The 25899-nt window shown below is 42.7% G+C and overlaps 1 protein-coding gene across 1 annotated transcript in view; it reads left to right on the top strand.

Annotated features, from left to right (window-relative positions):
- The window catches only part of LOC128732456 (uncharacterized), a 188180-nt gene that overhangs the window by 141826 nt on the left and 20455 nt on the right, over positions 1–25899 (top strand). Inside the window, exon 5 of the mRNA XM_053825706.1 lies at positions 14363–14477. Coding sequence (XP_053681681.1) covers positions 14363–14477 — 115 coding nt within the window. The remainder of the gene's footprint in view (positions 1–14362; positions 14478–25899) is intronic.

The following is a 25899-nucleotide window of genomic DNA, read 5'->3' as shown; positions in this document are numbered from 1 at the left end:
CGATCCAGCGAATAGAATTCCGGCTTTTTAAAATAATACAGAGGATTGCGCTGAATAGCATCCAAACACTTTTGGTCGACATTTTGAAATTCGTAGACACAATTGGCAGCGAATTTGACCAGAACGTTTTCCGGCTTAATTTCAGCGCAGAAAAAATCTTCCACGAGTTCCAGTAGACTTTGCGACGAAAACCTTTTCGCTAGCGTGTAAATCGCTTCGATGTTGTCCGAATCGAGCTCGATTTTATCGGTAAGAAAATATCTCAAAATCTTGATAAACGTGCTTGGTTTGACGTCCTCCAGCGTAATCGGATCACATTCATCACAGGTTGATGTTTCTAGCAGATTCCGAAAATAATCCGATGCTCGTACCAATACCAGCTTGTTCACGATGAACTGCGTTTTCTTGGGTCCGACCAGTATTTTCACAACTGAAGCGAATTCGTTTTCCAGCAGGAGATCATCGGAATCCGATGGTGGTGCACTACAAGTATCCATGATGGAATATTGGCAAACTTATAATAACCGAGAGACACAATCACTAACAGTAGTAACGTTTATGATGAGTGAGATCAGTTTTGTAAGGATTGCTGCTTTAATTGTTAGCCTACCCGTAAAAGAAACCGATCGTGCTTTTTATGGTAGATACCTACCTGCTCAGCCAGGATACCTATCAGGTATCAGCATCTTTGGCTCGAGCAGCACGTTTCTCACAATCATGTGGAAGATTTGTACCTTGCCCGTGTCATCATTTACCTGATGAGGATAAGAAGGAAAACAAGAGGAATAGGATGGGGTGGATGAAGAATTTGGACTAACACAAACACACATATACCGAGTGATTTTTGTACCCCCAAGGGGATGCTAATTAAGTCTGCAGTGACCAGTCAGCGATCTGACAAGAATACTGCCATTTACCTTAGAGTGTTGCAAAAGAAATTTAGCAACCTTATCACAAGGTTTAACAATGAAACTTTTCGTTTGATGACAAGTTTCAAGATTATTCCAGTAACGTTCAAGTTCAGATGTAAACCAAGATCGAATCTTTTGTTTTATCCAACATTCCGCAATTGGTAAAGCAGGACTTTTTTGCTGCAAAACTTGCTAATTCATCAGCCCATTCATTTCCGGTTATACTAGAACGGCCATGAACCCAAACCAGATGAACGGCACACAGAATGCTTAGTTCTTTTAATTGAGTGTGGCAGACGATGACTGTTTTGGATTTTGAATTAGCCGCACAAAGGGCTTTTATAGCGGCTTGACTATCAGAACAGCAGTAAATAATCTTGCCAGTCAGTCCTTTCTGAAGTACAAACTGAGCTCCGCACAAAATTGCAAAGATTTCAGCTTGAAAAACGGTGCAGTAATTACCCAACGAATAGGATTCCTCCAATTCTAGCTCACGGCAGTAAACACCAGCACCCGCGCGCCCTTCTCTTGGAGGAAAGTCACTTGAGAAAGTCCTATACGGAAAAGTACGCATGAACGTTACATCGCTAGGTGGGCAAGGGAAAACTTGTTCTCAGCAACAATTTGCGACCACAATCGAGTAAGACCAGTGGAACCATCCACAGACTGCCAAAGGCCAGTCGCGTGTAGTCGATAAGCACATATCAGTGCCTCTTGCTTCCGGTGGAAGTGTAGAGGTTTAATATTGAAAATAGCTACTAGGGCGGCAGTAGGAGACATTGCCTTTAAACACACCCTTTGAAGATGGTTTAGCTTTGTCTGGACAGTCACAACTTCCCCTTTCTGCCACCATACAAGGCAACCATACGCCAGTATTGGTCTGACAACGACCGTGTACAACCAGTGTATGTATTTGGGTTTAAGTCCCCAAGAGTTGCCAATTGCTCATTTACATTGCTCAAAGGCCATGCACGCTTTTTTTTTAATTCGGAAATCAATATTTGTGGACCAGTAAAGCTTGGAGTTGAGAATCAACCCCACGTACTTCACCTCGTTCACAACATCCACATTCGAATCGTAAAAGCGCAGAGCGCGAGCTCCATTGGTATTTCTACGTCTTGAAAATAAGATGATAGATGTTTTGCTCGGATTTACCGAAAGTGCAGTTTCTCGGCACCACGTTTCCACGACGCGTAGTGCCTGCTGCCTTAAGCCAAATAATGTGCTTATGCACTTTCCAACTACTAGGATGAAATAGTCATCCGCAAAACCATATGACGGATAGCCTAGACCATTGAGATTCCTCAGTAGGCCATCCGCCACAAGGTTCCATAAAAGATGTTCAGGTGGCGACAGAAGCAACAAGCCGGATGTCATATGTAGTAGGGTTTATTTCTAATTCCCGTCGTAGTAAGTAAAGCCATTCTAATTTTCATCATTTGTTGGATGCATTTAATGAATACTCCAAAAGTTCTTGTGCTGGTTTGACTAAAACACACTTACCTTCCGATCCGTGAACTTTGAAATCACTGAAAAGATTACGATAGATTTGCGATCGACTTTCGTGCTTGAACGTTCCTCATTTGCCTTTCGTTTGTTTGTCTTTTGGCTTTATAACGTTTTTTGTTCCTTTGCACCCGCTGACCTTGATAGTCTTTTTGTTATTTTTTATAGTTTTTTTTTTGCATTTATTTTTGCTGTTTTGCCACCTCTTCATCGCAGCATTTCTACAATTTTTTTTTGTCTTCTGTTGCTTCTTTGGCATTTTTAGGGCGTTTTTTTCATCGTAATTTTGCTGTCTTTTGGCTGCCTCTTCGTTGTCTTTTGCAGTTCTAGTTGCAGTCTTTTCGTCATCTTTTTGTCATCTCGCTGTCGTAATTTTGCTGCCTTATTGTCTTGGCCATCTATCGTATTTCATTGTATTTTCGTCTTATGTTCATCGTTTTTAATTCTGTTTTTGTTTTTTTTTTTGGTCTGGTTTTGGCATTTTCGTCACTTCCTTCGACGGCTTCTGCTGCGCATTTCTGTCGTTTTTTTATTGCTGTTTTGACGTAATCATTTCTTCATTAGTTCGTCGTTTATGACCGCTATTTCTGGCAATTTTCGTTGCTTTTTCCAACGTGTTTTTGCTATTGTGGCCAACTTTTCATCGTTTTTTGCCATCTTCACAATGTTTCTTTGTCTCTTTTCATACTGCCATATATTAATACCTTTTTAGCCCGCAAACAAAAAATCATTAAAGCAAAGTGTGAGTTGCAGGAAGAAAGTTATTATCAACCGGTTTTCATGTCATGGGGAGCAACTAGAATGATTTGGCTACAAATTGAGATTGACTAATTAAATATATTTATTTATTTTAAGCTTGTTCTAAAGAAATCGAAGCAAAATCTAAACAAATCGAAAAGCTTTGTAAAATTATAGCGGTTGCCGTCAAGCAGAAAAAAATATATTCGATTTTATTGTTGATTTGCGGAAAGCATAATAAAAGCTTATGGTCTGACTCTTAAATGTAGAGCACGGCCTACTGTTGGTGAGAATTTTTTTGCGAAATTAAATGAGTTCGAAAACAATGAAGTTTCCCGACAGTGACACGAGGGCACTTATTACCAGCAGCAGCATGCCCGGAACCATCGAATGCATGCTATTATTATCGAAGCTTCTGAATGACAAGAAGATACTTGCGATTGTTACTGTGATACTTGAATTCATGTGGAAATGAAAATAGGGTAGAAAACTACGCTCCAGTCTGCCATTTTCCCTGTTTTTCCACTACCTGCTGTTAGTCAGTTCACATAAAGCCATTTCCGTTTTGCAATGTGAAGTGGAATAAATTTTCTATGGTTGCAATTTCACTCCAATGGCGATGGTGCGGTGCCTGGGACCGTCCTCCGGGCGATGGTGATTTACATGCATGCATGTCTAGTTGCTCAACTTTTGCACTCGACTTGATATCGAAGAAGCCGGTTATGGTTACTTATCATCCATATGCAAATGGAGTAATTTGCGTGCCGAAGACAAGTTGGGGCGTTCGCTATCATGCCATCCTTCGGAAAAAGGGTGGGAAATAAATTTATTTGAATATCACTCACAAATCTAGTTGGAAAATATGAAATGTGAGTTGTTCTCATGGCGTCGGTAATTTCCGTCGGTACAATAGGACACTACTTTGCTCGTAGAAGCATTCAGCATCGATGAACAATGGCACAGTTACACTACACAATTGGAGAATTTTCCTTTTCACTTTACCTCCATTCAGGCGTTGCTAGCGTTGTTGAGCAGAGATACAGGGGAAAAAAGGATGCTCGCTTCAAGCTCAATTGTTCCAATTTTCTAGTGCTACATTCCGTATGTAGAGCATTTTGTTTGCTGCAGCATTGTGCAAGTGGAATGTTAGCTGTAAATGGAGCGAAAGTAGGCGCACATCAGTTTGTGTTCCATAGTAGCTTCGTTGTGCTCTCCACGCCACGCTGGATGGCGCTGCACTCGACACCGAATCTGCCGCACGCCGAAATGAGCTGCTCGTTATATGATTGTCGCTACCATAGAGCGGAAAAGATGAACCACTCGGCGATTGATGGTTTCATTTTTTTAAATGTGTGAAGGCAATTGTATTATTATTATGATTGCTCAACACGGACTATTTAGAAACTTCTCTTCATTTATTGCTCTGCGAAGATCCAAAACATTCGACTTGTCACAACTGAAGCGATTGAGTGGGCCGTGAACAGCTTCTCTCCATACAAATCTCCTGGAACAGATGCAATATAGCCTATTCTACTGCAGAAAAGATTCAAATACTTCAAACACATTCTGAAAAGGAATGGCGTGAAATAACCAACGAGCAAGCAAAAAGTTTTAGACCAATCAATCTAACGTCTTTCTTGCTTAAATCACCACATCCGCGAAACAAGCTTAGTAGAAGTTCCTCTTCATTCAGCACAACATGCTTATCAAAGCGGCAAGTCTACAACCAATTTATTACATGATTATGACATGAAAATTGAGGTTGCTTTTTCGAAAAAGGAATCTTGCTTAGGAACTTTTTTGGATATTGAAGGCGCGTTTGATAAGGTATCTTTCGCTTCCATTTTGGAGGCTGCCCGTTAACATAATGTGCCTTCAATAATCAAAAAGTGGATAGAACAACTGCTTAGTAGCCGATTGCTTTTTTCGTCTTTACGGCAAGCAAGCATTTGGAAGCAAAGTGTTTGTGGACGTTCTTTCGCCTCTTTTACGGAACCTTGTGGCGCATGGAATACTGAGGAAACTCAATGGTCTATGGCGTACGGTTGCCTTGTATGGTGGCAGAGAGGGGAAGTAGTGACTGTCCAGACAAAGCTAAACCATCTTCAAAGGGTGTGTTTAAAGGCAATGTCTCCTACTGCCGCCCTAGTAGCTATTTTCAATATTAAACCTCTACTTATTGGGATTTTTCGACTGTGATAGTAATAGGTTGGAGAATTGGCTGTTCAGTCTTTAAATGCAGTGGACGATTTGTTTTATTTTACGCCAACGTTTCGATATTTGGTTTAGATCTTCTTCAGGGCTTCTACAATGTGTCTTTTATTAGTTAATTGTGATCTATCTTGTAATTTGTGATATGACTTACAAAGTTTAAACCGTCTTTGTCTAGTAACATTTAGCCTATAGTGTTGTCTGTCTTTGAGTTTGGATGTATAATGGTCTGGTAAATATTGTAAAGTCATGAATATTGTAGTAATTGATATTATGTAAACTCACTCGTTTGTCTATAATGTCTAAAATATGTTAATTGTGTCACAAATTCACTCATTTGTAGCTGTTTTTGATCACGATATTTTTAACTCTTGGCTTGATTTTTCCTACTGTATTGCCTATTCGCTATTCGCACCGTTTTTCAAGCTGAAATCTTTGCAATTATGTGCGGAGCTCAGTTTGCACTTCAGAAAGAACTGATTGGCAAGATTATTTACTGCTGTTCTGATAGTCAAGCCGCTATAAATAAATCACTTTGTGCGGCTAATTCAAAATCCAAAACAGTCATCGTCTGCCACACTCAATTAAAAGAACTAAGCATTCTATATGCCGTTCATCTGGTTTGGGTTCCTGGCCGTTCTGGTATAACCGGAAATGAATGGGCTGATGAACTAGCAAGTTTTGCAGCAAAAAAGTCCTGCTTTACCAATTGCGGAATGTTGGATAAAACAAAAGATTCGATCTTGGTTTTCATCTGAACTTGAACGTTACTGGAATAATCTTGAAACTTGTCATCAAACGAAAAGTTTCATTGTTAAACCTTGTGATAAGGTTGCTAAATTTCTTTTGCAACACTCTAAGGTAAATGGCAGTATTCTTGTCAGATCACTGCCTGGTCACTGCAGACTTAATTATCATCCCTTCGGGGGTACAAAAATCACTCGGTATATGTGTGTTTGTGTTAGTCCAAATTCTTCATCCACCCCTTCCTATTCCTCTTGTTTTCCTTCTTATCCTCATCAGGTAAATGATGACACGGGCAAGGTACAAATCTTCCACATGATTGTGAGAAACGTGCTACTCGAGCCAAAGATGCTGATACCTGATAGGTATCCTGGCTGAGCAGGTAGGTATCTACCATAAAGAGCACGATCGTTTTCTTTTACGGGTAGACTAACAGTTAAAGCAGCAATCCTTACAAAACTGATCTCACTCATCATAAACGTTACTACTGTTAGTGATTGTGTCTCTCGGTTATTATAAGTTTGCCAATATTCCATCATGGATACTTGTAGTGCACCACCATCGGATTCCGATGATCTCCTGCTGGAAAACGAATTCGCTTCCGTTGTGAAAATACTGGCCGGACCCAAGAAAACGCAGTTCATCGTGAACAAGCTGGTATTGGTACGAGGATCGGATTATTTTCGGAATCTGCTAGAAGCATCAACCCGTGATGAATGTGATCCAATTACGCTGGAGGACGTCAAACCAAGCACGTTTATCAAGATTTTGAGATATTTTCTTACCGATAAAATCGAGCTCGATTCGGACAACATCGAAGCGATTTACACGCTAGCGAAAAGGTTTTCGTCGCAAAGTCTACTGGAACTCGTGGAAGATTTTTTCTGCGCTGAAATTAAGCCGGAAAACGTTCTGGTCAAATTCGCTGCCAATTGTGTCTACGAATTTCAACAAGTCGACCAAAAGTGTTTGAATGCTATTCAGCGCAATCCTCTGTATTATTTTAAAAAGCCGGAGTTCTTATCGCTGGATCGCAAATTACTGACGATGATTGTGAGCGCCGATAAGATTAACTGCAACAAGGATCAATTGCTGACTGCGATAGACGAATGGTGTAAGGTCAACGGTGATGAGAACGTGGAGGATTTGAAAGCCGCTGTGCGTATCAGCGATTCACATGCCAATTGCAAACAACTTTTAGTTTTCGGTATAATAAAATCATTCATGTTTAACGCTGTACACCGTGGAAGTTTTCGGTTTCAGCCTAGAAAAAAATACAGCTCGGAAATCATTGAATTATTTGGAGTAGGCTTTCCTAGTTACTCGATTTTAGCAACCATTAAAGTGGAGCTTAGAATTAAGCAAGAAGGAGGACGAACGATAGTTGATGAAACACAAGAAATCAGCTCCCTCGGATGGGATAGTGTGGCTACACATAATTTATTTTTCGAACCACAATTATTAAACGCCAACATACTTTATGACGTTGAACTAACTGTCGATGCCTCGACCTGTTATACGCTTTCATCTCCGGGATGTTTCCATGAAGGTTATACTTTTTACTTTCCTGATGAGTTTCCATTTACGCATTTGTACTATCGAAACATACCCAGAAAAAAATAACCGTAATGCAAAGATTGGAATTATTGTAACAGTAGGATAAAAGTAAAAGTATCAAAATGCATTCTCTAAAAATTTATTGGCCACCATAACTGTCATGGTTTTGAGAGCCATAAAATCAAAATGCATTCTCTAAAAATTTATTGGCCACCATAACTGTCATGGTTTTGAGAGCCATAAAAATGACATGTTGCTAAATATTTTCAGCGAATTTGTGATGAAATAAGGCCAATTCCATTCAATAAAAAAAGAAATAAAAAATGAGTAAACTCTTGTGGCACTGTTACAATAAACATAGCATAAGTTTCACTGTCCACAATTGAAACTGTTGCAGACGCATTGTTTCTACTACAAAATTTAATGCCGATTTTTTTTCGATATCATTCAAAGCAGTTGGTAAATACAATAAATTCAGTTTGACTGAAATTAACCCGTACGATGCTTCACCTATTCATCTGTATATTGTAGACAATAAGAACTAAATCAGATTGAAAAAAAAAAAAATTTTTTGTAAGCAATTAAATAAAAACCTAGAATAAACTGCACTGAAATAAATCGCTATCCTATCTTTTATTATAAAACTAGCTGACCCGACAAACTTCGTACTGCCACAAATTAACCTGTGTTGTACATAAAACATGAATCTCGGGTGATCTTTGTCACAATCTCGAGTTTTGCAAGGTTCTGAGGGGTTCAACCTTAGATGATTCATTTTGGCAGTTACGTAACCAATAAGCATCTCCAGTGCTATTCAAATGTAGACCAATAATCATTTAAGTCGCCTTAAATGCTACTTGAATGCTATTTTGGCAATATATACAGCTACTTTACTGATAACCTTCTTATAGTGCTGACAATGCTAATTTACAGCTAATTACCGACACGAAGAATTTGAATACAATTTTGGATGCCAGTTTACAACACGTATGCAGTCAAAAAGCTAATATACAACAACGTGCAGTATAAAATGCCAGATACGCTGATTTGCTGCCTATGTTAATGCTTATTAGTTACCAGGAATGAGTTGTTTAATATACAAATTTGCAATTTTTTCTCACAGTAAAGTAGAAAACAACTCCCCTGTCCCCTCAATGCATAGCCCGAAAGCGGATAGTAATATTCGCCATGATTGTACAACATTACGTCGAATATCATTTTGCGAAAAACCTTAAGCGGAATGTACCATTTCACGGAAAACTTTTTTGTGGAAAGTACCATTTCGCGATCCTCTCCTTACTCGCTGTCGCTCGTTCCAGGAAACCCAGGTAGACCTAGGAAAACAAATCCCAAAAATTTCTGTATTGAATGAGAGTCCATATCTCCCTACCACAGGGGTGAGCGGTCTCAAAATCTCCCACATGCCAAATTTGGTTCCATTTGCTTGATTAGTTCTCGAGTTATGCAGAAATTTGTGTTTCATTTGTATGGGAGCCCCCCCTCTTAGAGGGGGAGGGGTCTCTAACCATCACTAAAACCTTTCCTGGCCCCAAAAACCTCTACATGCAAATTTTCACGCCGTTGGTTCAGTAGTTTTCGATTCTAAAAGGAACATACGGACAGACAGACAGACAGACAGACAGACAGACAGACAGACAGACAGACAGACAGACAGACAGACAGACAGACAGACAGACAGACAGACAGACAGACAGACAGACAGACAGACAGACAGACAGACAGACAGACAGACAGACAGACAGACAGACAGACAGACAGACAGACAGACAGACAGACAGACAGACAGACAGACAGACAGACAGACAGACAGACAGACAGACAGACAGACAGACAGACAGACAGACAGACAGACAGACAGACAGACAGACAGACAGACAGACAGACAGACAGACAGACAGACAGACAGACAGACAGACAGACAGACAGACAGACAGACAGACAGACAGACAGACAGACAGACAGACAGACAGACAGACAGACAGACAGACAGACAGACAGACAGACAGACAGACAGACAGACAGACAGACAGACAGACAGACAGACAGACAGACAGACAGACAGACAGACAGACAGACAGACAGACAGACAGACAGACAGACAGACAGACAGACAGACAGACAGACAGACAGACAGACAGACAGACAGACAGACAGACAGACAGACAGACAGACAGACAGACAGACAGACAGACAGACAGACAGACAGACAGACAGACAGACAGACAGACAGACAGACAGACAGACAGACAGACAGACAGACAGACAGACAGACAGACAGACAGACAGACAGACAGACAGACAGACAGACAGACAGACAGACAGACAGACAGACAGACAGACAGACAGACAGACAGACAGACAGACAGACAGACAGACAGACAGACAGACAGACAGACAGACAGACAGACAGACAGACAGACAGACAGACAGACAGACAGACAGACAGACAGACAGACAGACAGACAGACAGACAGACAGACAGACAGACAGACAGACAGACAGACAGACAGACAGACAGACAGACAGACAGACAGACAGACAGACAGACAGACAGACAGACAGACAGACAGACAGACAGACAGACAGACAGACAGACAGACAGACAGACAGACAGACAGACAGACAGACAGACAGACAGACAGACAGACAGACAGACAGACAGACAGACAGACAGACAGACAGACAGACAGACAGACAGACAGACAGACAGACAGACAGACAGACAGACAGACAGACAGACAGACAGACAGACAGACAGACAGACAGACAGACAGACAGACAGACAGACAGACAGACAGACAGACAGACAGACAGACAGACAGACAGACAGACAGACAGACAGACAGACAGACAGACAGACAGACAGACAGACAGACAGACAGACAGACAGACAGACAGACAGACAGACAGACAGACAGACAGACAGACAGACAGACAGACAGACAGACAGACAGACAGACAGACAGACAGACAGACAGACAGACAGACAGACAGACAGACAGACAGACAGACAGACAGACAGACAGACAGACAGACAGACAGACAGACAGACAGACAGACAGACAGACAGACAGACAGACAGACAGACAGACAGACAGACAGACAGACAGACAGACAGACAGACAGACAGACAGACAGACAGACAGACAGACAGACAGACAGACAGACAGACAGACAGACAGACAGACAGACAGACAGACAGACAGACAGACAGACAGACAGACAGACAGACAGACAGACAGACAGACAGACAGACAGACAGACAGACAGACAGACAGACAGACAGACAGACAGACAGACAGACAGACAGACAGACAGACAGACAGACAGACAGACAGACAGACAGACAGACAGACAGACAGACAGACAGACAGACAGACAGACAGACAGACAGACAGACAGACAGACAGACAGACAGACAGACAGACAGACAGACAGACAGACAGACAGACAGACAGACAGACAGACAGACAGACAGACAGACAGACAGACAGACAGACAGACAGACAGACAGACAGACAGACAGACAGACAGACAGACAGACAGACAGACAGACAGACAGACAGACAGACAGACAGACAGACAGACAGACAGACAGACAGACAGACAGACAGACAGACAGACAGACAGACAGACAGACAGACAGACAGACAGACAGACAGACAGACAGACAGACAGACAGACAGACAGACAGACAGACAGACAGACAGACAGACAGACAGACAGACAGACAGACAGACAGACAGACAGACAGACAGACAGACAGACAGACAGACAGACAGACAGACAGACAGACAGACAGACAGACAGACAGACAGACAGACAGACAGACAGACAGACAGACAGACAGACAGACAGACAGACAGACAGACAGACAGACAGACAGACAGACAGACAGACAGACAGACAGACAGACAGACAGACAGACAGACAGACAGACAGACAGACAGACAGACAGACAGACAGACAGACAGACAGACAGACAGACAGACAGACAGACAGACAGACAGACAGACAGACAGACAGACAGACAGACAGACAGACAGACAGACAGACAGACAGACAGACAGACAGACAGACAGACAGACAGACAGACAGACAGACAGACAGACAGACAGACAGACAGACAGACAGACAGACAGAAATTCTTTTTTATAGGTATAGATTCTAGTCATTTTAAGAAAGTGGACATATCAGACGGAAACGCTAAATGAAAATGTCTCCCGCAAACACAGCAAATTGCTGCCTTCCGTTTCAGTTCGCCAGCATAAACACTGATTAACTGATACAAAATGCTAACGAATCCGAAGCATGAGTTTGATAACAGAGTATAATCAAATGAGGAACCTCGAGCAACCTGGTTCAAGTCGTCCTCGTTCCGATTCCGACAAGTTTTCCGAAAGGTGCTCTAAGGAGGGTTCTGCCGGTGCCGCCGCGATGTGATCGGCAGTTTTAAATGAAAAAATAGGACGATCATATGGAAAAAACTCTAAACACGTTGTTCCGGTTGCTTTATGTGGGTTTTAAATTCCTTGAAATAAGTAGTTCTTCAAATGCGTTTCTTATCTCCAGCTTTAAAAAATAAATTCAATTAACAAACATAAACAAGCCGTTGTTAGAGCAGCTGATATTAGAGTTGCCAATAATACGAATATGTAAAACTTAGTATTGTCAATTGCAAGGAAAATTGTACCATCCAAAGTGCGATATCGCTCATAAAAGTGCTATTTTGCATTAAATCGTTTCGGTATCTTCGGCGCACTTTTTCGTTATCTTCCAAGCAATAAGTGCGCCGAAGAAACCGAAACGATTTAATACAAAATAGCACTTTTATGAGCGATATCGCACTTTGGATGGTACAATTTTCCTTGTAATTGACAATACAAGATATTTTATATTTGGCAACATGGAAGTAATATAACGGGTGCACCTTGAGAGAGATGTCGCTAGCAGCCACGTACCCAGAAGGGGGGGCCCGGGGGCCCAATTTTGATTTTAACTGTTTTATATGCATATTTTTGCGTTTAAAACTACAATACATTAAATGTATTGTGATGTATTATATTTTTAAGCAGTAAGATATGCATATAATGTATTAGGAGCTAAGATAAGGCTCCTGGCCTCCACCTCTGGCTACGTGGCTGGTCGCTAGTGTTTTGTTCAAAAGTTTACACACCATTTGAGCGAAATTTTATATGAACACTAGCTGACCCGACAAACTTCGTATTGCCACAAATTAACCTGTGTTGTACATAAATCATGAATCTCGGATGATCTTTGTCACTATCTCGAGTTTTGCAAGCCCCCCAGTGGGCGGCGCTTCCGACGGCGGGTCACCGGCAACACTCGTGACCGGCTCGTCCTGAATGATCTAGTGTTACTATAGATAGTTTTTGTGGTCTTGTTATTGATTAATGTTTTATGGAAGAGTCTCGAATTTCTCGAGTTGGATTAGCTTTTGAGTTTCGCAAAAATTTCTGTTTTATTTGTATGAGAGTCCATATCCCCCTACCACAGGGGTGAGAGGTCTCCAATATATCCTAAAATAAATTCAAGACTCGAAAATCTCCTACATGCTAAACTTGGTTCCATTTGCTTGATTAGTACTCAAATTATTGTATATTTGTATTTCATTTGTATGGAAGCCCCCCCTTTTAAAGAGGAGAGGAGTTATAATTCCCCTTATAAAGAGGGGAGGGGTCTCAATTTACCATAGAATAAATTCTTGTCACCGAAAACACCCACATGCCAAATTTTGTTCTATTTGCTTGATTAGTTGTCGAGTTATGCAGAAATTTGTGTTTCATTTGTATGGGAGCCCCCCCTCTTAGTGGGGGGAGGGGTTTCTAACCATCACTAAAACCTTTCCTGGCCCCAAAAAACCTCTACATGCATATTTTCATGCCGATTGGTTCAGTAGTTTTCGATTCTGTAAGGAACATACGGACAGACAGACAGACAGAAATCCTTCTTTATAGGTATAGATAAATGTCTGTTCTCTGTGCATAAACCTTTCCAAATAAATTGTCGGACGAAAAAGCATTTCATGGGAAGCTGTGGAATGATGTAGTAATAATTTTGTAATTTCTGCCTTTCCTTGTTATAAATTTGCACAATCTTCAAATCGCGCAACGTACCATTCTGCAGATAAGACATGAAACCGAAAATCAAAATCGTTTAAGATGCCGGTTCCGGTGAAGATTACGCCAAAAGTTGCCAAAAATTGAACAGAGACTCACGTAAAAATATATCGGAAACAAATATCCGTAAACAATGAAAAAATAGCAAAAATAACAAATTCACAGTGCAATCGTATGGCTTTTTGAACTTTCATACGTCACGCACCAAATTCAGTATGGCTGTTTATAGTACCTATGTATAAATATTTCTTGCGTACTGCTTAAGAAATCCTAAAAGAAATTGATTTCTTGAGCATTTCTTGTCCTATCTTTTTACCCATTTTTTTACCCATTACTTTCCAGCAGCGTACCCCGCTTAACGCACGACTACCCCCCGAATAAATATCTCATTTTCACCCTTGCGTAAGCGATAAAATTGCAATCGAAGCATGCTGTGAGAAACTTGCGTCATCAGAAATTTCACGATTTTCCCACACCAATAACAATTTAACGTTCATTTTTTCCTTTTTCTTCTCTGTTTTCACTCCATTACAGTGGACAACGGTGTACAGTTCGATGCGGCCCGAGCCTTCCTAAAGGAGCTGGACGTGACCAGCCCGGTTTGGATTGGACTGATGCGGCCGGAAAACTCCGCACGCTTCACCTGGACGTGAGTAAACACACACCACACAGCCCTTGCCGTGCTTAAAAACACATCCACCGACACTGAGACGGGACTGACTTTGTTGCGGTGTTTGCGGTTTGATAAACCTGCCTTTTCCGAGCCTTCTCGTCGTCATCGTCCGCCGGGGTAAAGGGTAAAACGGCGCTGCGCGCCCACTTTGTTCCAATGATGGTTTGTTGGGAGCCGCCAACCGATGCGGTAATTGAATCTCCGAAAATGTTCTCCGAACACTGTCAAAGTATCAAACTTACGCGAAAAGCGATCGAACCGATCCGTAAACACCAGCATGGGATATTGTTAAGGCTATGTAAACATTCCGTTTTGGGTGCTCTTTTCCGGATTGGAAAACTTCAGCGTTCCAACAGCGTTCGTTGCTTATTCCGGTAGCGAGTTTTCATATAAAGGAACCACCAGCGGTAAAGTTTCCTTTCCGACAAAAGTTTTCTTCGTTCGGATGTATAACGAAAACTTGGAAAGCAGTTGACTCCCCGCCGCTTCGCTTCCGCAGCTGACCAAACTCCCAGGACTAAACCAATTGCATAATAATAAAAGCTGTGCACGTGCGGTAGTTGAACGCCGGCAGAGCGTAAAAGGCACAAAATGCCATTTCTGACACCTGCTTTCGACGCTGCCGGTACTCATTATCCATTCAACACAGCACCCCCTCGGACTCGGACAGCGGAGTCGGTTCGGATCCAATCGACGCTTTACTGCCAGCCTCAGTTTGCTCACTTTCGATAATGCTGTCATTTTTATTCAACACTGCACTGTGTTGAAATGACCCGCTTTTTAGGAAAGGAAAGCACTATAAACAGAAGGTTATTTTTCGTCCAAGCCGTTAACAACAAGGAAAAACGCCCAGAAATCTGCGTGGTCCATGTTGAAAATAATTGAAAATAAACGAAGCAATTTTATGGCTCTCAAGCCACCATCAAAAGCGCAGCTAACATAAAACAGTAATCAACTCCGAGAAGAAAAAAACATCAACCGTTTTCCGTGGATGCATCATTATAACGGATTATAACTAAATCAAAAGCATTTCCCCCGGCCCCTCCCACTCCGAGCCACTTTGTCCGTCATAGAAAGAGGCGAAAATTCGTTATTCAAGAAACATTTTCCCTCAGCTGACATTCTTCCCGCGTCCTATCGTCCATTCGAGGGGATAAGCCATATCAGGGAACTTTATAATTATCGTCGTTACAATAATTAATTTCATTCGCCTAGTGCCTCGAGTGCTGGCAGAGCTCTTTGCTCTCCGAGAGCTGCCATGAAAGCGATATTAGCGACCGTGCCGAGCCGAGCCGACCTACCCGACCTACCGACGCGACCCTTAAACGGGGATGAAAAAATGTTTCACTTTCATGAATAACCGTTGCTGGATTATGGAGGCGCGTTCCAGTTTATTTTTTGTTTATATTCATTCCTAGCCGCTAAGGTCTAACAAAACTGGAACTGCAACATGGTGTGGCATGCCGGTGTGCTCATTCTATACCTACATCCAGCCAGCCAGCCAGCAACGCTCTAGCTAGGAAGGTTTCTGCATTCCGGACGCGGTATCAACCAGCAGGTTGAAGTACCACCTTTTCACGCACCTAGCAATCGTCATCTAGCGAAGAAATTGCACTCGAAGTTGCATTTTATGTTTGCCTTTCTTTGTGAGATTGCTGCTTCTAAGTTGATAAAGGAAAAATTCTAGTTTTCCGTCGTTGGCATGATGTAATTATAGTACCAGGACTGTTGGCCAACTGGGCCAACAGGAGTTTACAATACGCGTGTTGCCGTTGTGTGCACTATTATGGAGGCGCTTGGTCTTTTTACTATGTTGCAACTAGAAAAAATGTGGAAGAAACTGTCGTAAGTTTTCCAATCGAAAGACTTTAAGGTGGTACGATCCTGAATCCAAAACAATATATGTATGTATTATGTATTATGTATGTGGGTATGTGGGATTTTCTCAACAAATTTAACTGGAAGTAAAATACACTGAAGTCACTTTTTCCACAGCTCTACGATTAACACCGATGATATCGTTGTCATTCGCGAACCCTAGGAGTATGTGAGATATCGTGATGATGGTACCGCTTCTCTGCACGCCTGCCCTTCGAACAGCACCTTCCAATGCAATTTTGAACAGTAAATTCGATAGCCCATTACCTTGCTTCCCACCATCAAACGTCACAAACGAGTCCGAAGTCTCGCCCGCGATGCTAGCGCTTGATTTTGAACCATCAAGGGTAGCATGTATCAGCCTGGCTGGTTTTGTTGGAAAACCATGTTCAAACATAATCCGCCACAGCTGAATTCGTTTAACTGATTCGTACGCCGCCTTGAAGTCTGTAAACAAATGGTGGGTTTGGAAGTTCGATTCATCTCGAAAACCGCACTGGTATTCGCCAACAAAGGTTTCCTGCAACGGTCTCAGTCTATGAAACTGGATGCGGGAGAGAATGTTATATGCATAATTTAGAACAGTAACGATTCGATAATTGCTATATTCGAGTCGGTGATCTTTTTGGTATATAGAGCATATGAGACCTTCCAGCCAGTCCTCGTCAGTCCATACCTTTAGTATAGCCTGATGGATTGCACAATACGGTCGTGCGCTCCCGATTTTAAAAAGTTAATTTTAACCGTTTACCGTTTCATCCTCAATCGTTATCCTGTTTCTGGTGACAGCTCCATCTTGTTCACCATTCAACAGTATTTCAAAATGTTGTTTCCTCCATCTGACCACCTACGATCTTTCGATAATCAGGTCCCCCTTGTCCTTGTCGTTGCACATAACAGGAGTTGCCACGATTCGGTTTCTGATTCCGTTGATCGTTTTAACCCTTAATTGATCAGCCGGGTAAACATGTACTCCTGTCGAAATTTTCGAGTTCCAGTTTCGTGCTGTTCTTTTTGAAATATCTTCAAAAGACTTCAAATTAGTGATCGACATCGGACCGGGTAAAGTCCGGAAAGTCCGGTCCGACACCCGGTCCAAAGTCCGATCGGAACGAAATTTTGAAGTCCGATTTGTTACCGGACCGGAACCGGAACGAAGCGTCCCGTTGAAAGTCCGGAAAAGTCCGGATCACTTTTGACAGCAAAAATTGGTCACAGTGGAACCGTTGTCTCGAACTTGCTCTGAAGGATTAAAGCTAATTTCTTTTAACACTGAAATCATTGTGGAGGAAAGGCACTTATTTCGCTCAATATTCCGCATTTTTTAAGGCTCCCAAACAACTCCAGCCAATCGATTTAGTATTGGAAAATTTGCAAATATCTGAGTGTCTATCCCACTTGAAACCAGACACTTCTCAGCATTGGCTGTAGCGTTTTGATCGCTCATAATTTGATTTCAGAAAGCTCACCTTAAAAGTTATGTAATTATAGGACTGAATGGCTTAGGTAACCGGCAATGGCTTAGGTAACCGATTTTCAAGCTTATTGTCTCATCTGAAAGATATCTACTGTAGTCTCATTGGATTAGATTTTTCAAAACTATCCTATCTCAGAATTTCATGAAATTTTGCTTACGAGCATTGGATATGAATTTAATAATAATTTCCCTGACATCGCTGTTTTTTAAAGTTTTTAACTTTTAAATTTTCTCAGCAATCCAGGAAAAATATCAGTTGTAACAAGCTTTTCACAAAATATTTAATGACGGCGGAGAATTCAATAGAAATGCCGGAAAGCCCTTTTTCTAACTCTTAGGATATTTTTCGTTTTGGAGTTTTTCATTATGGGGAAACTGGTAAGCAACAGTCTATCGTGCCGCATTTTTCAATTTTTTTAAATGAATGGATTTAAGGAACCGGAGGGTGGCAACTCGACACGAAAAATAAAATTCCCTGATTTTTCCAGGCATGTTTAATAAAATTTGAGGCTTCATATTGGATGTTGCGATATAATATTAACTGGAAATGCGCTCATTCATATTTGAATTATTTTTCACTCAACGAGGAAGTTAAAAAATTTATCCCACTACCGAAATTTTCTCGTCTAACTTAGTCACTTGCATCTGTGTTTTCACATCACCTATCCTCTTCTAGAGAAGTAGCTGCTGTTCCTCTGCTTTCAATACAAGAGACTTTAAAATGTTTTTCGACATTCTGAAATGACTCACACTTTCACGATCAAGTGATTTTACCCCGATTTTCACCATTAGTAAATTTTGTACCTGATCTTTTGAAGTGATCTCAATTTCTGTTCGAGCTACATATTCGTTTTCCAGCCACCGATGTTAGCTAAAGTTTAACTCTAAAATAATTTAATGAAATTTTTAATGAAAAAGATTTGCGACTTCTAAGATGACTAAGAAATTAGGCGACGAGTGGACCAAGATCGAGTTGAATGGAGACGAGTGCTTGAAACAGCACGAGCCACCCCGGCTCTATGCTCAAGAAGAAGAAGAAGGAAAAGATTTGCATTTGCTCCATATGTCAACCATCCTGCAAGACTTGTCAAGAACAACTCTCGTATACTTTCCCCATACAGCGGGTCTTAACCCAACCTACCGAAATGGAGAAAGTTCCCCACCTACTCTATTCCCCTAGGCGGGTTCTCCACGGATGAGTTCTTTATTTGTTCTTTTTTCCGCGCAAGTTTACTCGCAAGCTCTTGCCCAAGCGGAGGGTGAAAAATTGATAAGCCTAATTGATTTGGCGGAGAGTGTCGCTCGCAGTGCACTCTCATCTTCTCGCAGCACCAAACTCTTTAGCGCCCATTGCGGCAAGCTCTAGAACACGCCGTGATGCTTTTCTGCAAGATACGCGGAAAAAAAGGTGTTTGATTTTCGTTCTCCGAGCTCCGAGTCATGCGGAAAAAGCTGTTTACTTGAACTTGTGTTTAATTATGATTTCGCAGCGTACCTTTGACAAACTGGGCCGCGCATTCTACGAAATATTTTCATTAAATAATACCACCGTTGCGGTGGCTCTTTTACTGTCTGACCAATGCGGTTATTTTACTTTACTATACATGGATTAATCAGCTTTTATTCCTCCGGGTCCAAGCCAGATCCTGAAATTCGTAACGTGGATGGTAGGATCGCTACACCCGTATTCGGTTGCAACTTGTAACCTTCATCAGCCAGTTTAAGGACTTCCGTGGGATAGTGGAATTTCTCCTACATTTTTCTCGATTATTCGTGAATTTTACTAAGACACTCGATTTATAATCTATACCAATAAAAATGGATTTCTGTCTATCTGTCTGTCCGTGTGTTCCTTATAAAATCGAAAACTACTGAACCGATCGGCGTGAAAATTTGCATATAGGGCTTTTGGGGCCAGGGAAGGTTCTTATGATGGTTAGAGATCCCTCCCCCCATTAAAAGGGAGGCAGAATCTCTCATTGTTACTTAGGTCCTTTTGAAAAGTTACGCGAGATTTGTCCTTCGTCGGTGCATACATATTTATCGAGATTTAGTTAAAGAATTTACTCTTAATCCTCAACACGCATAGACGGTCATTAAAGGGCCTCCACCTTATGCCACACTTGATTTGTCACACCTCACTTACTTACTTTACCAGCTAACAGCCGGGGTGCCTGATGCCGAGAATTCAAGAACGCCTCTCCATTGTACTCGGTCCTGGGCTACTCGTGGCGAATTCGTTGCGCGTCTCGACACGCGCAAGTCGGCTTCCGGCATCCTTGCGATGTGGCCGACCCATCGTAGTCTCCTAACTTTCGCTAAGTGTACGATGAGAATCTCTAAAAGTAGTGCCTGCAACTCGTGGTCATACGCCTACGCCACTCTTCGCTATCCGTTTGTACTCCGCCAAACATAGTCTGCTATACTTTTCGTTCCCGTGGGTGTCCGAAACGGTATCACCGGTTATTGCATTTTGAGCCCCCAGTAGAATCGAAATCTACCGATGCAGCAGCCCTCGTCTTCAACGCTTTTGTGGACCGGAGGAATCAACAAGAAGATAACTGGGGCAAAAGTCGTCACAATGGACATAGCTGAAATGGGTGGGAGTAAACGGTTCAAGCTTACCCCCAGCAAACTTTGAATTTCACAGAACTTGCAACACGGTTCGACCATATCAAGAATCTTCCGGTGAAGGGTTTTGATTCGGCGGTACCGGGAATTCTCATTGGTCTCAGTAACGCGCATCTGTTAGCTACGCTCAAACTTCGACAAGGCAGATCCGATCCGAGCCGATAGCCACGAAGACCAGGTTTGGGTGGGTGATATGTGGCAGTCTACGAAAGCCTATCGTGCATCGACAACTACATATGAATACTGAACCGTCTAACGCTAAGCTGCTGCACGAATACGTCAAGCACTTCTTCGACATCGAGAGTCTGGGGGTTGCGGCTGCAGCAACCGCCAAAGGAGTAGAGGAACAACGTGCTTATAAGATCCTAGCAGAAACTACGCGGCGACTGGAGAACGGGAAGTTTGAAACAAGGCTACTGTGGAATCACGATTATATCGAGTTCCCGGACAGCAGGCCTATGGCGGAGCGACGCTTCAAGTGTCTTGAAAAAAGATCGGCACGGAACCCAGCCCTGTATAAGAGCGTTCGTCAGCAAACTGTGGACTTCAACTCCAAGGGATACATCCACGAAGCAACGAAGCAGGAGTTGGATGGCTACGATCTGCGGCGCACTTGGTACTTGCCGATTGGAGTGGTGGTCAACGAGAAGCAGCCCGGTAAAATCAGAGTAATCTGGGACACAGCAGCGAAGGTGGATGGCATGTCGCTTAATTCGATGCTGTTGAAAAGTCCAGATCTCTTGACATCGTTACTATCCGCATTGTTCCAGTATCGGGAACGACAAGTTGCCGTATCCGCAGACATCAAGGAAAAGTTCCTGCAAATCATGGTTAGAGCACAGGATCGCAGCGCACTACTATTCCCGTACAGGGATTCCTCCGAGTTACCGATGAATATCATGGTCTCCGACGTAGCAATCTTCGGTGCGGCCTGCTCACCAACGCAGTCTCAATACATTAAGAACTTGAACGCTTCGGAACACGAGTTGGAGTTTCCACGAGGAGCAGCGGCAGTGATAAAGAAGCACTACGTGGATGACTATGTGGAAAGTTTCGATACTGCGGAAGAAGCGATTGAGGTAGCCAAGGAAGTAATCGAGATTCACAGACGAGCGGGGTTCCATATTCGCAACTGGATGTCCAGTGACCGATTCGTGTTGGACAGCTTGGGCGAGGTGAATCTGAAACAATCGAAGGCCATGCTACCGGACAAAGAAACCGCATTCGAACGAGTACTGGGAATGGCGTGGCAGCAAGACGAGGACATCTTCACGTTTTCGCTACAGTTTTCTGAGAGTACAAAACCTAATGGACGATACTACGATTCCTATAAAGCGAGAGGTGCTTCGACTCGTCATGAGTATTTTTGACTCTTTGGGATTGGTGGGATAGTTTGTTATCCACGGTAAAATCCTCATTCAAGAGGTCTGGCGCTCGAATACGGAATGGGATAGCAGAATTCCAATGAATATCGCGACGCGTTGGATGGAGTGGACAACAGCACTCAAGCAGATAGAAGGCATACATATTCCTCGTTGTTACTTTCCCTACTACCATCCGGATAGTTTCAAATCGCCAATTTGGGTCGTGTCGTATTTAGGTCAGGGTCGTGTTTGTAGACGCGAGTGAGCAAGCTTATGCAGCGGTTGCAAATTTCCGCATCGTGGATAATGGACAGGTCAGGGTCACTCTAGTCTCGTCAAAGACGAAGGTGGCACCGTTACGAGGATTATCGATACCACGAATGGAATTGATGGCAGCATTGTTGGGAGCTCGATTGCGGAAGACTATTGAGAAGAGTCATTCGTTGAAGATACGCAAAACCTATTTCTGGAGTAATTCATCGACAGTTTGCTCCTGGATTAGGGGCCATCCCGATACCACGTGGACAGAAAAATACCAACTTTCAACCCCAGACGATAAGGCGATGGTTCCCCTCAAGTGACCTACTCCGACAATGGGACAAACTTTGTTGGAGCGAATCGGGAGTTGCAGGAAGAAATGAAGAGGATCAACGAGGAGTTGGGTAGTACTTTTACAAACGCCCACACCCAGTTGAGGTTCAACCCACCTGCCGCCTCTCACATTGGGGGTTGTTGGGAAAGAATGGTTCGGGCAGTGAAAGCAGCCTTAGCGTTTGTTCCGGTAGTGCGAAATCGAGCGATGATGAGTCATTCGCAACAGCACTTGTAGAAGCCGAAAGTATGGTGAACTCTCGACCGCTTACCTTCGTTCCTCTAGATACAGCCAATCATGCATCTCTGACTCCCAACGACTTCCTACTTCTGAGTTCAAATGGAGTACGGGAACCGGAGAAGTTCCCTACGGATTCTGGAATGACCCTGCGGAAAGCTGGAACCTAGTAAAACACATTTTGGATAACATTTGGCGTCGTTGGGTAAGGAAGTATCTACCAACGATAACTCGGCGGACGAAATGGTTCCAGAACGTAGCACCAATAAAAGAAGGAGATCTAGCTCTCGTGGTTGACGAAAACGTGCGGAATAGGTGGTTGCGAGGACGGGTAGTCCGAGCATTTCCGGGAAAGGATGGAGTGATTCGCCGGGCAGAAGTGCGGACTTCTGGTGGGTTACTAAAGAGACCTGCTACAAAGTTGGCATTGCTGGACGTCGTAAGCTCTGGTGGCGCCGACTTGGAAGTTGTTGCGACATGGGGGGAGGATGTTCGCCGCAACAGCCCCTTGTAGCGTTTGCAACAAACGGTAACCGACGCGACACGCTGATCCCGACAGTTGATACGAACATCTCAACCGCCATTAGAGATGACGGGCAAAATTGAGTGACAGAATTAAGACATATATAGTGAGTTTTACTTGGATCTTTGATATAAAATTGTTACATTTTTCGGATTTCTCAATTATAATTGTTACATGCAAATAAATACGGACAAGAAATCTACACTCTGTTATGACGAGATAAGTGAATAATAGTACGGGAGACTAAATTCCCTCAAAATCTGGTGCAACCGTGGTAGACCCATTAACAAAATTAATGAGAGCCGTTCGTCATCTAACTAGAATACGATTTCATCGAGTTTGTGACTAGTACACATTACTGCCTCCACGTGTACCTCCACTAACGAGCCATTTTCAAGTTCAAACAAATCAACTTTTTCAGGATCTTGCTAGAATGGCGTCAAACTGTAATTGTAAGGCTCGATATTTGGACAAATTGTTGCTAGTCTGCTCGCTCAGAAACGTTCTCGCTAAGCTGACTGTTTTCTAACTTTTTGCAATAGAAATTTACTTATGCTACGCGACAAATTAGAAGTCGACTGATCAGGTTTAGCACTGATACCACACAATTGACAATTCAACGCTTACTGCTTAACACACAATCGAAATCTAATGTCAAAATAATCGACAAAAGCGGCACTAAAACAAAGCAAAACTTCACCCGCACCGCAGTCGGGGCGGTAAACTGTCAGAATCCCATTGAAGTGAGTAAAAAAAACCAGTCGTAACGACGGGAAACCACACACTCTATTATTCTGCCCGAGGCAGATTATGATGACAAAGTTCGCACTGCATTTTCGCAAGGGTTGCTTTGTTTAAATGGGTGGAAAAAATTATTCAAATTTTTGTATTATTAGGTACGGTTTTCCGCTGCTCGCTGGCGCTGTCGCGCAGTGCGGGTTGGACAGCGACCGGGTGGTCGTCGGACACCACCATTGTTTTCGCGCGAGCGAGGATTAAATTCATGCAAAAGTTTGTTTGGAAAATAAAAATACTTTAATGTTTAGTTTACTCTGTAGGTATTTGCGTTTCGACTAAGCAACTGTACGGCGCGGTAAATATGAGAAAGAAGCTGTGCGCGCTGGCGAGGAATGGTTGGATTTTCATTTAAGTTGTTTTCAACAACGACTGGCGAAGCTAACAAATTGTGTACCAAATAATTTGAACTTTCCACAGACAAATTTCCAAATTTTATTTTACAGTGTTTTTTTTTTTGTTGAGACAACACTGAAAAAAGTATTCGAACAATTTACAAAGTGTTCAGTTGTGTGAATCTAGTTTTTTTTGCTCGAAGTAACGTGGATAATGCTCCTAGCTAGGTGTTTCCACAACACAACAAGTTGTTCACAATTGTTGTTGAAGCCGAGAGTTTCTCACTTTACATAGGAGGAGAATACAGTAGTTGTTGAACAACTTTTCATCGATGAAACAACTTTTCTACGGGCAGAGCGACTAGAGTCGTTTTCGACCTCAGCCGATCCACGCACAGACAGAGTAACAGGAGGTTTCCCTTTGCATTCGTACGAGCAAGGTAAAACTTTTCAAACTCAATTTTCACCTCGATGCGTCCCTGTTCTTGAACGCCCTCTCTGTGTTTTAGTATGCTTTTTAAGTAAAAGAATCTGGGATCACGCCTAAGGACAGACGAACTAAAAATTTACATTTCAGACAGTCGGATTGTGTCGGGTAGTGACAGCAAAAGTGTGGATTCAAAATTGCTTGGGAATAATTAAGTTTCAAATATGTTAATGCGCCTTGATTTTATCACAGTCTAATGCGTTTTCATGAATTTCTTTCTTTCGTATGTTCAGTGATTTTTGTTGAATAATGAAGGGAGTCGTTCAAATTTAACAACAACTCTTGCTTTCCCGATTTTAATCACGCACTTACCGTCCTTCCGTCATTTTTCAATAGTCCCATTAGGCTACTTTCGGTTGCCGTCCACTCTCTCTCTCACGCACACACAGAGAAACAGAAGATTTGCGTCATATTTCATAACTCGGATACCCAAATCAGGCCTACTTGGTTTTCGGGGTTATTAACTCTTTATCCGGTAACGGTCGGTTTCGGGAACCCCGGGGAAATTCCCCCAGGGAGCACTACAGAGATTATATATTACCGAGACGACAAGAGGGTTTTTTTCTCTTCCGTTTTGGATCACAAAGTTTGCATTCTGAACCAAAACGGGCGGAGAATGGACCCCTTATCGGCTTACGATATCTACGGGCTCCCGGCAGGGAGCTCCGAAAGTTTCGCGAATGATTTCATGTTTCTTTTCTCCTCATTCGCGGGAGAATGTTCACCGGCAGTGGGCAACGCCATCGGCGTGCCTTTTACTATTACTGTCTATAAATTTTGGCAAATTACCGTAATAAATTTATTCACCCGAAGCTGGAGCCGCCCCTCGTGGGGTGGCGTTTGGGTGCGCGAGCGCGACTTGACTTTTCGCCGCTGGCTGGCGCTGGGTGATTTTGCTAAATGAACTCTGGGAATGGTTTTCGGCACAGACCGTCACACGTTGCATTTTCGTTCGGCAAAAGCCCATCAAGACTTGCTTCCTTTGTTGTGCGCCTCCTGTGAGGGTGATGTTTCACTCAAATAGGTTGTTGCTTCACCGCCATAGCAGGCTGCGCTTTATGCTCCAACAAGCGATGAGT

This window comes from Sabethes cyaneus, chromosome 1, assembly GCF_943734655.1.
Source record: "Sabethes cyaneus chromosome 1, idSabCyanKW18_F2, whole genome shotgun sequence".
Lineage (NCBI taxonomy): Eukaryota > Metazoa > Arthropoda > Insecta > Diptera > Culicidae > Sabethes > Sabethes cyaneus.
Note: the sequence above shows the minus strand (reverse complement) of the source record. Positions and strands in the feature narration are given on the sequence as shown.